Source organism: Monodon monoceros, unplaced genomic scaffold (assembly GCF_005190385.1).
Source record: "Monodon monoceros isolate NGI ecotype Baffin Bay Population unplaced genomic scaffold, NGI_Narwhal_1 Super_Scaffold_11, whole genome shotgun sequence".
NCBI classification, from domain to species: domain Eukaryota; kingdom Metazoa; phylum Chordata; class Mammalia; order Artiodactyla; family Monodontidae; genus Monodon; species Monodon monoceros.
Window position 1 is genome coordinate 120643270 of NW_021703767.1, and position 15166 is coordinate 120658435.

Below are 15166 nucleotides of genomic sequence, written 5' to 3' on the forward strand. Positions count from 1 at the left end.
TTTCAGATTCCAGGGGAGGGAATCAGATTGGGCCACCTTGTCTTTTCAAGCCTTGGACAGACTTGTGCTCTCCCCCTGCAGTTGTGGTGGCAGCAGTAGGACGAGGGCATGAAACATGGCTGCTTTAGACAAGGATTCAAGCAGTTTGCTGAGAACCCCTCCCCCTGTAATTCCCCCCCTAGTTCTGTGTGTGACTGGGACATCTGAGCCATGCAAAGGTAAAGGGATATAAAGCACGATATTGATGCGGGCCTAAGCAAACACGGGGGAGGTGACGTGTCTGCTGACAGCAGATGCATGGTGGCTGACGGTGGTCATGGGAGGCTAGAACAGTCCTTCTGGTCCTTGTGTATGGAAGCCTGTGGACCTTCCACTCCATAGCTGCAGCTGAAGCCATTTGCCCAGCACAGAGCCAGGCTCATTATAGCAACCAACCACAAAATCAGTGGAAGGCACGTCTCAGAGTTAAGAGTTAGAGGAGTTTATTGACAACAGAAGGAAAAGTTGAAAAGGCATAGTAAAAGAGTTATGAAGAAAGTGAGTAATAGTGGGAAGGCTTTGAGTAAGAAATGACAATTAAAATATAAATTATAGTGGCAGCTAACCTGTGAATACTCGCTATGTCTCAGGCACTGTCCTAAATTCATTACACGCGTCGGTCTCATTTAATCCTCAGTCACTCAACAAGGTAGAAGATACTCTTAACATCCCATCCTGAAGCTGAGGTTTGGAGCGGTTCTATCACTTGGGCAGTGTCACACAGCTAGTGAGTGACAGAGATGGCTTTAGGACTCCGGAGTCCAGATTCTTAACCACTCTGCTGTTTCCTGGGAGAGCATAAAATACTCTGACAACAGGAATACATAACTGGAGCCAGAAGAACTTACTTTTAGGGTCTAGGTTGACAAAGACAAGAGGCATGGTGGCCTTAACCATTGTGCAAGTCCCCAGCGGATTAAGCTGAGGTTCCAGTGGGGACAAGGACCTGTGGCCCGGGCAGGAGTCTGCTGGTTTTGCTTAGAGAGCCACACACAACTTTGCTGAGTCCTGCTGTTCTGGAAAGCTCACTTGATGGGCCTGGCAGTGATAGATTGGAGGTGTGGCTGGAGGCTGTCTGCCCTGGCAAGGTGTGACCAGGCCCTTAAAAGTACCTTGCCAGTGTTTTTCCTACTTTATCATCCCAAAGAGAGACTCAGTTGGACTAACAAATGCAGGGACATTGTAACCTATTAAGAAATTTTTAGGTTTCTATGGAATTTATAACCCCTCAAGTTGGCCTATTACTAACGGTAAATTATGTTCATAGCTATTTGTACAAAAGTGATTTCAGGCCAGGATTTTATGTGGTATATTGGAAGAAGTAATTTTTACGCAGAAAAAAACCATAGCAAGGGAATTCCCTGGCCGTCCAATGGTTAGGACTCAGCTCTTTCACTGCCGGGGCCCAGGTTCCATCCCTGGTCGGGACCTGAGATCCTGCAAGGCACGCGGCACAACCATAAAAAACACAAAAAACCCATCACATACTACTAGGGACTAATTGAACTGGCTGAGTCTGACCCATCTTTGTCATACAGTATTATATCACTTGGTATATAGACCAGCTTTACTATATCACTTAGCTTTTACTGAGTGAATCACCAAAAGATGTTTTAATAAGTTCGAAAAATTCTCTTTCAAAATAAATTTAAAAGATAAGATCACAAGGAGGAAAATCATGGCTATGATAAAGATAAGATGTAATATAGAATTTCTTCATTTAAGGCATTAGGAAAAGTATTATTTGTTCATGGATTCAACAAATGCGTATTGATCCCCTGTGTGGGGCTAGGTGCAGTGCTAGGCCCTGGAGACACACCGTGAGCACATCAGATGAGTTTCTGCCTGTGATGCTAACAGTGTAGCACAGAAGATGGAGTTTCAACAATCACACAAATATCTGTGATTATTAACTGGCACATGATATGATGGGAAGTTACAAGGTTCCATAAAAATGGATAGTGGGGAACCTGACCTAGTTTCTGGGATTCGAAGTTTTCCCAGAGGAAGCTGAGCCAAAATTTGGAAGGGGAGTAGGATTAACTAGGAGGAGGTGTGGTAGAAAGTTTTCCAGGTAAAGATGGTATGTCAAGCTCTGAAGCTAGAAGGAGCTTCTGGGGACCATCATTTCCTGACGACACTAGCCTGTCCCTCTGTCATGACTTTGCGTAGGTGTGTTGGGACTCTTCTGTCTGTTTCCTTGTGAGATGGCAAGGCCTGACAGGCATCTTTGTGTTTCATCTTTGTGTCCCAGAATCGTCTTGCATTTCTGGCTACACAAAGATGAATACAAACTTCGTCTGATGAATACATAATTCCAGCTCAAGATTATGCCTTTTAAATGCAGATGTTAGGCAGGGTCATTTCTTTCCTTTTCTTTTCTTTTAAATCTACAGCTCTATGTTCTCTTTTTTAATATAAATATTTATTTATTTATTTATTTATTTATTTATTTATGGCTGCATTGGGTCTTCGTTGCTGCGCACGGGCTTTCTCTAGTTGTGGCGAGCGGGGGCTTCTCTTGTTGCAGAGCACGGGCTCTAGGTGTGCGGGCTTCAGTAGTTGTGGCTCGCGGGCTCTAGAGCACAGGCTCAGTAGTTGTGGTGCACGGGCTTAGTTGCTCCGCGGCATGTGGGATCTTCCCGGACCAGGCTCGAGCCTGTGTCCCCTGCATTGACAGGCAGATTCTTTAGTGTTATTGCCTAATATCATAAATGACCTAGCCTAGGACTTCCCTGGTGGCACAGTGGTTAAGAATCCGCCTGCCAATGCGCGGGACACGGGTTTGAGCCCTGGTCCGGGAAGATCCCACATGCCGCGGAGCAATTAAGCCCGTGCGCCACAACTACTGAGCCTGTGCTCTAGAGCCCGCGAGCCACAACTACTGAAGCCTGCACACCTAGAGCCCGTGCTCTGCAACAAGAGAAGCCACTGCAATGAGAAGCCCGTGCACCACGAGGAAGAGTAGCCCCCGCTCACCGCAACTAGGAGAAAGCCCGTGCGCAGCAAAGAAGACCCAATGCAGCCAAAAATAAATAAATAAAATATATAAAATAAAAGAAAAAACACTATTTAAGCTAAGAAATAGAGTTTACTTTGAAAGTCTGACAACATATTGGGTGTAAGTTATGACACTGAAAAACACTTTTTTTGTGTTGTAGTTTTTTTATCTTAAGTCTAACTTAATATCTTCAAAAAACCACTCTACATAGTAAACAGTTTCAGTGTAAACACTTTACAGTTGGAGAAAAGGGGAAATACTGGCACTGCTTTCCATTTTCCTCATATATCAAGCTAAGCATTTCATAATCTATTACTCTGGGCTTCAGTCCCTTTTCTTGGTACAGGTGCAAACAGAAGATCCAGCCCATAAGTCTAATATCTGTGACTCATCCTTGCTTAAGTCCTATCAAAAGGTTATTTGAATAGTTAACATCATTTTGGGGCTATCATTTATGTTAAAACTATTTATCTCTAAATGAGTGAGCATTCTTTTTTTTTCTAACATAGCTATGTTTTTATTGTATAATATACCTTCAAGTCTATAGATATAATTTAGAGCAGTAATAATATATTACTGTCTTTTACTTCAGGCTCCATTAAATGACCCCTGTGCATGTGCCTCTTTTATGGGTTTGAAGTCTTCCACCAATAAATACCACCTTGTACGAGCAATATTGGAGTCCATAGCTTTCAGGTACCAGAACCTGCCCGAAACTCCCCCCTCCCCATACAGTATCGCTATTTCCTTTTATTAATTTCTACTAAACTAAATTTTAAAATTTCTTAATTTTAACTGTTTATACCTTTAGTTTAATTCATACTGTATATGATATAATCTATTCTCATTACTAATTTTTTTGCATCTCTTTTTTTTCACATTTAATAGTACCAGTACCACTTAGATTTGATATCTGAAAACTGAATGATTTTTAAAATATCCAATTTATTAAGCATAAAGGATTCAAAATTTGGACTTTCAAAGTCTTTTATTTCCTTATTCATGAAGGAGAATTCTAACTAATAATGCTTCTTTTATACTCAAAGATTGACTCATCAGAATTATTCTTTATGTATATTTCTTTTGGTCTTTTTGTTACGGGGCAGGTGTAGCTCATTAAAATTAAAAACGCAGCTGTCATGAATGGAACAAATGGAACATTTGTAATGTTTAAAATAACATTTTCTCTGATTACAAAATCATTATTTTTATATTTGATTTCTATTAGATGCTATTTATGGTGTGTCATCCATACCTATTAAATGGATGCTTGCTTTAAATTTTTATTTGCAGGAATGGTAATAGATTAAATTTAGTTCTGAAATAAAAATTATGTTCTTTTGCATCAAAGTGAAAAACAGAAGGGCCTGAACCTCTTGTTTACTTGACCATCTGTTATTGACATCCAGTTAGGCTAATATATTTCTTTAGTGTTTTCTTTTGCATATTTTATAAATGTCATGTAAATAAAACCACAGTTATTATTCTAGATTGGAAAAAACCAGAGAATTATTATGATATGAACTGCCTCTAAATAGTTTCCTTGTTTTTTTAACTAGAAACAAACAGTTATATGAGGTGATGCAGAAAGAGATCCACATTCCTGTAAGAAAAATCCGGTAGGTAAACTTTGTTCCTAATAGATTTAATTAGAAATTGGAAGTTAAGTGGTAGCTGCTGTTGGCATTTTCATGATTATGATTATTCAGGATTTCAAAAAGAACTTATGTTTACCTTCTTTGCAACAAAATTCTTGATCATAGGAATTTGGAGAGGAAGGAAAGCTAATTTTGGATTTAAGGAGAATAAAACCCAATATGGAATCTGAGAGGATCTTAGCACCCATATGTGTATTATAAGAACCTTTAAACTTTAAAAATAAAATCAAGGATCTAAAAAAAAATGTGTGGCTTTTTAAAAAAGAATTAATAATGTATTTATGCTTTTGTTACAGTAATTTATCTCCAATATCTTTCTCCCCACAGAGCAGATGGAGGAGTTTGTAAGAACAGTTTTGTCATGCAGATGACTTCAGACCTGATTAATGAGACAATAGACAGACCCGTCCACGTTGATATGTCCTGCGTAGGTGCAGCTTCTCTAGCTGGTCTTGCTGTTGGTACGTGTGGGTTTTATTAAAACAAGAGCTGTCTTGCAAAACCATTTCTTACAGATAGCATTTCTCCTCCCAAATCACAAAATTATAGATAGAGAGGGTCTGGAAAGCCTTGGTGTCCATTAGACCCCGTACACATATGCACATCACTCACAAAATGTTCCAGTGATCTCTTCTGTGGGTGGGCCTGGTTGCACCTCTTCCCTCCTTGGTGCTCTCCTTCAGTCAGAAGAATGAGACCAGGAAAGCTAATTCTCAACTGGTCTGGTCTTTAGCAAGGGAATGTCTCTGGGTAAACTTTCTGATTAGATAAGCTTGTCTTTGGCATTAGAAACCACTCCGCTCTTTCATTTAGTGAATGTTTGTTGAGCACCTCCTTCATGAGAGTCGCTGCTGGGAATAATAGAGTTTAAATAATATAGTCCCTGCTATGGGAGTCTCCAGTGGGAGCAGTCAAGCAAGTCAACCCATTATTATTCTTCTGTGATAAGTCCAGCGAACAGCCACAGTATCAAGCAATTGGTGTAGGCTTTCCCAGAGGCGACAACATATAGTTCAATTTTGAAGGGCTTAGCAGACAACCAGGTGAGGAGAGAATAGAGGTGAGTGGTCCAGTAGAGAAGGCAGCTCGTGCAAAGGTACTGGCCCATTATGGTGCTGATAGGATGAGAGCAAGAGGGGAGGCTGGAGAGGTACATAGAGGTCCAGTCATGGTGGCCTCTTCATATAGAGGAGATTGGACTTGATCTTGAATGCATTGGAGAGCCACTGAACAATTTTAAGCAGAAGGACATGGTTAGATCTATATTTGAACAAATCACTTTGGCAATGAGTGTTTTCACTAATTAGTTGGGAGGAGTAAAGAACAGACATGGGGAGGCCAGTTAGAGGGCTCTTTAGGAGCAGGATGACGCTTGGGACACTGGGAGTGTTTTCCTGTGTTCCTGTATGGAAGGGAGGAGTGTTTGTACAAAACAGGATATCTTACACTTAAAAGTTTAGGCTGTTATTTAGCAATTAAAGTTATGGACCCAAAAAGCATCAAATCTTGGTAAGTTCACCTTATACTTTATTCTACTAAAAATCTGTTAACTTTGAATAAAATTGAAACAGTCACTTTCATTTGTTCATTGATTGGTGTTTGATTAATTCAAGTTGAAGAAAATAACTTCCCCTTAAATGGTCATTCCCGTTTACAAATTTAAGTTACTTTGTATATTTCAACTCTTAAGTACAATACAGCTGATGTTATTTTTAATAATTTCACATGACTAATTGAGCAAACTTAGAACTATAACAAAGAAATTTCTCCAGTACTTAAACAGCTCTTGAAAAATGAATAAATTAAGGTTATCATTACAGTAAGCCAAATGCTCATAAGCATTCCAATATTGTTTATAAAGTTAATCAAATTGATCTACACTTATCACCTTATAAAGCTAAATATGTCAAATTCTCTTGAACATTTAATACACTTTAAATAACAGACACATGCAAGTTATTCTTACATATAACATAGTGGCTTGAGTTGTATCTACTTCATTTTATCTGTATTTAATTTCAAAACTTTTCAATACAGAGATACTTCACTAACTACAGGGAACAGTTTTACCTCCTCAGAGAATCTGAAATTTCTGGTTGGATTACTTCTCTCTCAGAAATATGAGACATGGGGCTTCCCTGGTGACGCAGTGGTTGAGTCCACCTGCCGATGCAGGGGACACGGGTTCGTGCCCCAGTCCGGGAAGATCCCCCATGCCGCGGAGCGGCTGGGCCCGTGAGCCATGGCCGCTGAGCCTGCGCGTCCGGAGCCTGTGCTCCGCAACGGGAGAGGCCACAACAGTGATAGGCCCGCGTACCGCAAAAAAAAAAAAAAAAAAAAGAAATATGAGACATGAAGGCTACGCAAATTCTCTGTATTTTCAAAATTCACCCAGAAACTGTCTGTTCAATACACATTTAATAAAGTGACTTTTAAGAGTATGTATGCCATTAAGTGTAAATAATAAATTCTGGAAATAAGAATTTTAAGAACATACTTATTTTCATGACTAGATTTATCTACTTGTAGTACACTAATAAAGATTATTTTTAGTCTTTTAATAACTTCCATAAAATAATTAATATCTTTAAATATAGACAGTCTAAAACACTGACTTTGTAAATAGAATGTGGCCTGATGGAAAATTTTAGAAGAAAGAATTTTATGTGTCAGCTTTATTGGTAAGAGAAAAATGTACTTCTTGAAGACTTGTCAACTATGTTAATACTTCAGAGTAAGTGAGATGTACCAAGTTTATTAACAAGGGATCGCTACCATTTCAGACTACATATGATCGTAGTTATAATATGTTTTCTTGCTGCTTTTTATTATAAATCACATGATCCTCTTTGTAAAGAACAATATATGCCAGAACTACAAGATTATTTTGAACTGGAATTTAAAAGCCTTGTATGAAATGCAATAGTTTGAAAAAGAAACTATTTTTTATATTAATCCCCAACTTTGAATTTTATGCATATCCTGAGGAGTTGCCTCTTACCTTAAGATATATGACAAAAATCTTAACTTGGGGGATTCCCTGGCGGTCCAGTGGTTAGGACTCTGTGCTTTCACTGCTGTGGGACCGGGTTCGTTCCCTGGTCGGGTAACTAATATACTGCACAAGTTGCAGAGTGTTGCCAAAAAAAAAGAAAAACCTTAATTTGTCATTGTTTTGCTTTGGTTTTTTTAATAAATAAATAAATTTATTTATTTATTGGCTGCGTTGGGTCTTCGTTGCTGCACACGGGCTTTCTCTAGTTGTGATGAGCGGGGGCTACTCTTCATTGCAGTGTGCATGCTTCTCATTGCGATGGCTTCTCTTGTTGTGGAGCGTGGGCTCTAGGCACACGGGCTTCGCTAGTTGTGGCATGTGGGCTCAGTAGCTGTGGCTCACAGGCTTAGTTGCTCCACGACATGTGGGATCTTCCTGGACCAGAGCTCGAACCCGTGTCCCCTGCATTAGCAGGCAGATTCTTAACCACTGCGCCACCAGAGAAGCCCCTACTATTTCTTACTTGGGTTTTTTTTTTTTTTTTTCTTAAGAACTAGTCATGAAATTAAATGATGGCAGAATGTGGTTGCTCTAGAAATGATCTGGTGCTCTTCCACACAGAAATAAAGCTGCTAGTTAGAAACCTAAAGATTTTAAAATCCTGATGTATTTATTCGCAGGGATAGTCAATCTAACCAAGCTCAAAGCAACAAAATATTTTGAATTGTGTTTTAAAGTAATAACTGTTCACCTGTTCACCAGTTCACATAGGTTTGTGGATAAACTTTATGGACTCATTATTTGCCTTAAAACTTGAGAGTAAATTTTTTCATCTATAGGGTTTTGGACTGACAAGGAGGAACTAAAGAAACTGAGGCAAAGTGAAATAGTTTTCAAGCCACAGAAGAAATGGCAAGAATATGAAAAGAATATGGGAAACTGGGTCAAAGCAGTGAAACGCTCCATGAATTGGTATAACAAGACATAGCACTAACGGAATGACTGAAACCACGCATGGCTGGTTGCTGTGATGTGCAGATGAGACAAAGCTCAGGGACAACAATACGACCATGAATGAGAGGAGAAGACTGGAGCTGAGCTCTGCAACCGGAGAGAAAAAGCACTGCTTTTATGAAAACAAAACAAAACTCCTCATTGAAAAAATTCTAAACCTTGGTAAGATTGTAAGGCAACAATACCTCAGAACTTTTAAATCTTCTGTTTTGTAGCAAATTCCAAAGGACGCTAGCTATTTCCAACCATGTTTTGACAGTCACGGGTCCTCCTCCTGTTTGTACTGGGCCAATATGAACATAATTGTTTACTATCTGAGTTAATAGTTCCGGGTCAAGCACTGTTCGTGTTTTGTTCCAAAATGATGTGAAAAGTGTTTCCTTAATTCTTTAAAATGAAGTGGGCTCTTTGAAGTCCATATAGTTATAAAGAAAGAATAACCAAGAAAATGTGGAATTTTGATATTTGAATTTTAATATTTTCTATTTAAAGCCATAATTGTTCAGTGTTGTATCCAAATATTAGCTCAATGTGTCTCTCTTAGATAGGCTCATTTGGTAGTCAATTCTTTCCCTTATTGGGTTTAAAGACACTGCCTTAATTTTTCCTTGTTTAACCAAAATCTGAGCTTTCTTTATATATTGAAAAACACTGAAAAAAATCATTTTAGTTAATAAAACCAAAAAGGGTATTGATTCATAAGGAATAGGAGAATACTTTCCTTCTCAGATAGCATTTCTTTCAAAAATTTCTGGGTAAAGTATAAAATCTCATTTTTTACAAAATACACGTAGTAAATATAAATCTTGCCTTTCTTCTCCTCTTCTCTATCCTTCTTACTTGTTGAGATGCTGGTGTAAACGTCTTTTGTTTTTATTAAGTGCCTAGTCGACAGAGCTTAATTTGAAGAAAGTGCCCTAATTTATTGCTGACTTAAGAATTGCCTTCATTGGGGTATTTTGCTTGTCCAGGTATCTTTCTTGTTTTTGTCCAATCTACTCATCTCTCTGAGATTTGTGCAGTGAGGTAGCTGACAGAGGGGATGGGAGTGTAGTCAAGCTAGTGACTGCCCCTCAGCCACTGAGCCAGAGATCCACAGAGAGGAACAGCATGAGTCCTACATTTTCAAACTCACTTGATAGAAACAGGGTAGAGTAAGGTAAGAAAGAGCTAAGAGTTGTGAGTAGCTTCAGGCCAGATGTAAACTTGTCCTAAGGCAAGTTGACCACCTTCCAACATGTTCTCATGTTATTTGCCCCTCCCTGTTTTGGGGCTAGGTTCCTTTTAGATTTGCAGCAATAATGTATTTATTTCCCTCTTGGTCAGGCTTTATCATATCACATAAAGTCCTACTGTTATAGAACTCACTGTTAAATAATAATGTAATTAAAGAAGTGACTGTTATAGGGAAGTTTGCTGTTACTATCATGTACGTCCATTTCAGAGACAGGTAATAGATATTAGACTTGGAAATATTTTTGTTAAGCCAAGGTGTTTTGTTTACTGTAATAAGTCAGATCCCCTTATGTAGATAACATCTTACTCGTTTCATTCTTTCTGTTATTCACATCCTTTTTTACAAAACTTAGTGGCCAATTAAAAGCTTTCTTATCAAAGTCATATGAAAGCCACTCTGTTTTACTATTTCTTACAGAGTCTGCTCCTCAGTGGGTATGATGTCCATAGGAAATAATTGTCTTTTTGTATTAGGATGTACTGAATTGTGATATTATTAATACCTAAACATTTGTTATTTCATTCATTTTCCACATTGTTCTTTCTCATCATGAAACCACAAAATAAAGGAGAAATATCTTTTAGATAATGTGGAAAAATAACTTTGAATATCTTTCTACTGGAATTGAGCATCTCCTCAAAAATCAGTGGCTAATTTTTTCTTCCATTAGTTTTCAAGTTAATCTTCTATTTTTAATATGTCTGGCCTTTTTTTTAGTAACACAGTTTACTAGATCTTTTGTCAGATTTGACCTAAATCAGAAACATGACCACATTTGCTTTTGTGGTTGTAGAAAGCGCTGATTATCAGAATCAATTTAGCAAAAAATTGTCCTTTCAAGTTTATTTTTCATACGTATGCTAATAATTGAAGTTAAAAAAATTTCTATGCTAATATTTCTCAGCATGTTTTATTTCCTCACTATGGGTCTATCAGATAATTTTAGGAGATCTGTAGCTATCTTATCAAGGAGGAGAATCTTCCTGTACAATCCTTCCTAAAGTGGTACTAAATGCTTTTATACTATAGACTTACTGATTTTTCAATTTTTTTATATCCAACCATGACATGGTTTCTCAACCTCAGCATCTTTGACATTTGAGGACAGATAATTCTTTGGTTTTGGGTGCTATGTATTATAGGATGTTTACCAGATCCCTGACCTTTACCCACTAGCATCCATCTACTTAATGATGGCAAAATGTCTCCAAACATTGCTAAATGTCCCCTGGGAGACAAAATCACCCCCGCAGTTGAGAACCAGTGATGTAGACTGTTGGAAGAAAATTGAAGACTCAGTGAATGTAAAGTGTCTATCATACTCCTTTTCTCTCTGCTTCATTTTTACCTTAGGAAATAGTTGTTAGCAAAAAGAAGTAGTAGTATCTTAAAGTAAATAGCGTTTCTGCTTTGCTGGTTAATGAGGTGGGGAAAAAATGTCATGCTGTAATTGTCTTCTGCTGTTTTTATCCACCTACCCTCACCCCCATGTCTGCATTCTCTGTGGTCTTAATGAGTGAATTTATGACTTCAGTATGGGATTAATGTAGTCTCCAGATCATCTTTGATTTGATCTGCCTTTTTGTTTCCTTTTCATCTCTGAACAAAGGAGATGATTACTCTTTTATCTGCCTCTGCGCAAGCCTCCACCAAACTAGAAGTTCCCTGAAAGCAGAAAACATGTCTGCTTCCACAGAACTTAACTCTGTGCCTTCATATTTGTGGGATGAATTTGTACTTTGTGTTTGTAAGTGCAACTTTTTTTGCATGTACATTTTGTCCTTGATGTTACATGTGTTTCTTGATAGGGAGCAGCTTCTATTTGATGTTTTGTTGGATTAAGAAGGACTACTTTGTTATGAGAACTAGAATCCTCATACTGTTTATTCTTAAAGTCTTTGTATGTTTATATATTTGCATATCTATTTGTGTAGAGATACACATCCATAAATATACATATTAACTTTCGAAGGTACAACTGAAGCCTTCCTATTCACAGGTTTTGTGTATTTGACTGCAGTTGACTAACAGATTGAATCTTAGGAATGCCAAACACTCTCATGTTAGAGGGAAGAAACTTTAGAAATACCCGCTTTTGCAAGGCACTTATACTGAGGACCAGTCTTTAATTTGAAAAGTAATCTAGCCCAGGAGTTTGGCAGTAATTTTAAAATTCTTTGAGGTGAGACATAGCTGGACCCTGGGGCTCTTCAACTTTAAGTGATTCTAATCATCCCAGAGATAGCCTAGAAGGCTTTAATCTATCCCAGCGGATTCTGAATCCCTTTGGGAAATTTATATCATGTTTCTCAATTAAAATTAAAAGCCCAAAACACACCCTGGATCTATCTGGTCCCAGAGTCCTCATCTTGCATACTCAAATCCAGGTCATCTGGTTCAAACCAGCCTAAAGGGGTAACTCCAGAGAAGTCAAATAGGCCGTCAAGAATCACATTGTTTTTTAAAGTTTTGGATAGTCATAGCTGTAAGTATTTTGGCACCAGCATCTATTGTGAGTCACTGGTTATTTTGTTACCATATTCCCATGGGACCTTTGCCCCTAGAAGGATGCAGGAATGATCATGGGAATGGGAATGATAGAGGCAGGAACCTGCAGAATCAGATGTTTCGGAAATTCTCTGTTATTCTATTTCCATTGTCTTTCCCCCCACTTTACATTACATTTGGTTTATTAAAATAAAATGGATGTGTCTGTATAGATACCTATGTTGTGTAGAAAATAAATGATAAGGTTTCCAATCTAAATGAGCCGTATCTTTCCAAGAAGCTGCCAAACTGTTTTGCAGAATAGCTGCACCATTTTACATTCCCACCAGCAATGTATGAGGGATCCACTTTCTCCACGTTGTCACCAGCATTTGACGTTGTCACCGTTTTTTATGTTCGTCCACTGTGATAAGTGTGTGGTTTTCTCATTGTGAATTGAATTTGCATTTCCCTAATTAATAATGATGTTGAACATCTTTTCATGTGCTCTTTTGCGATCTGTTTATCCTCTAGTGAAATGTCTGTCCATATCTTTTGTCCATTTGCTAATTGGGTTGTTTGCTAAAGGAGCCATATCCTTAAAGGAATATCCTTTTTAAAAACTTTAAAAAAAAATCAGTCCAGTGACTTAAGAAGTCATTAAGTAGCATTTTCAAATCCTTCTGGGCAAAATGTATATAGCATTTGAACATGACTTTGTAATGTACTGAGCAGAAGAGCTCTTGTATTTCTTACACACTTATTATGTAGTGTGGTACTAACACTGTATAATAGCAAAAAAGTTTCAAAGACACCTTTACTTAGAATGTTAAGTAAAGTGTACAAATACATGTTTTGTACATAGGTATCATAATCCTAAAAATATTTTTTATTTAAAATAAGCTGATTTGTGTAAATATTTCAGAATGATTTTGTGGAAAATTAATTCAAAATTTTTCTATTTGTGCAAGACAGTTAATATAGATTCCAATTTGTATGCATCAGTAAATTTATAATTTTATTTCTCTCATGTTCTTTATGAATTTCATAGTTTTATTAAATGGTCATTGAGAACATCATAAATCATTGTTAAAATCTATAGATAAAATCAAGGATGCAGAATAAAAGGAATCTTTTTCATGTGTATGGGAATTTTCCCGTTACCTTTTGTCTACTTTAACTTTTGGATTTATTTTTTAATTTTACCTGGAAATTCTTATTTAATACCATTTCTTGTTTTGGTTTCTGCACATTAAGAACGTCACAGAGAAATAAGCATATGTTAACTTCGGTTGTGACTCAAGATAAATTTGGGCTTGTGTTTCCCTTTTAACTGGAAGAAGAAAAAAATGAGGCTTAATATGGTTAGAGAAGAAAGGTTTTCTGTAACCCTGCCTCTTTAGATCCTGTTTAGGCTTATTCTATACTCCACATTCTTGCACAGAGGAAATTACTAGAGATGAGAGTTAATTCTTTGGAGTGGAAAAAAGATGATACAATCTATTGTGAAAATATACTGTATATATAAATGTTTAGAAAAATTTTAAATAACTGGAAGAAACATACTTTCAAATGCTAATGTGACGGAATTAACCTAGCAGCTGTTAAAATCCATTATGAAAATTATCATTAAAATTATTTGGGAAATTATAACGAAACAGTGAATGATCTGTACATATTGTGTATTAAAGCCATTTTTTTTTTAGTGTTTCTCTCTTCGTTGCTTCACATCCGCACACATAAATAGCGACATCCCGATGATGATGGCAGAGGATTCAGTCGGACAATCTGGATTCCATTCCCTGACCGAAGGGGAGCCCATGGTTCATTCTGTAGTAGGGATTTTGAAGGATAATAAACATTCAATTATTTGAAGAAAGAAAGGGGTATGGTTTTGATTTTATTGTTGTTCAAAGTCCTATTAGTCTAATGAGGAGGACAGGAAGGGGCAGGTATGTGGAGCTGACTTTTCTGAAATGTATGTGACTATAAATTGTATTAAATATTATAAAATTATTTTTAGGGAATTCGCTGGCGGGCCAGTGGTTAGGACTCCGTGCTTTCACTGCCAAGGGCCCAGGTTCGATCCCTGATCGAGGAACTAAGATCCCGCAAGCCGTGCAGCGCAGCCAAAAATATACATATATATATCTGTGTGTATATATATGTGTAATATATATATATATATGTAAAGAATCTGGCTATGTAAAAGAAATTGTAGGAAAAAAATAAATGAGGGTGATAGGGACTAATAGTGGATTCTTTGCTATTTAGAAACAACCCACTAGGATGTGGAGATTGTAAGGCAAATACCTTAGATTTACTAAATTACCTCTCCCTCTTCCCCACCACTTGGGCAAGGTTATTAGCCACCAGATCCCAGGGAATTCTCATATTCTTTAACCCAGCCCAGAGGGTTGTCCTGTCTCTCCCAGAAGGTCCTGCCTCTGTCAGCATCCCAGTTTCATCACCAAACTCTGTCAAGAACTGAGAAGAGTTTGAAGTTTTACTGTACTTGGAATCTAACGAGCTCCATGGATACTGGCAGCAGATATGAGACTCCTGGGTCAGAGACTAAAGACTTTATTACTCATGACATAGCAAACATCATAATCTTCATATTTGCATTGGTTTCCTTTGCCTCTTAACTCCTGTGTGGATTGTCTGGGTTGATGCTGTGCACACAGTGGGTTTGCAGTACAGCTGAGCAATCTCGAGCTTAGGAAACTTGAGTC

The 15166-nt window shown here is 37.7% G+C and overlaps 1 protein-coding gene across 2 annotated transcripts in view; it reads left to right on the forward strand.

Annotated features, from left to right (window-relative positions):
• Positions 1-13325, forward strand: part of GK5 (glycerol kinase 5) — a 76066-nt gene extending 62741 nt beyond the window's left edge. Inside the window, exons 13-16 of one of the 2 annotated variants that reach the window (XM_029214347.1) lie at positions 3633-3736; positions 4600-4659; positions 5026-5159; positions 8533-8857. In XM_029214347.1, coding sequence (XP_029070180.1) covers positions 3633-3736; positions 4600-4659; positions 5026-5159; positions 8533-8681 — 447 coding nt within the window. In that variant the 3' untranslated portion in view covers positions 8682-8857. Of the gene's footprint in view, positions 1-3632; positions 3737-4599; positions 4660-5025; positions 5160-8532 lie in introns of both variants that reach the window. The other variant, XM_029214346.1, reaches the window with a different exon arrangement.
• The last annotated feature ends 1841 nt before the right edge of the window (positions 13326-15166 follow it).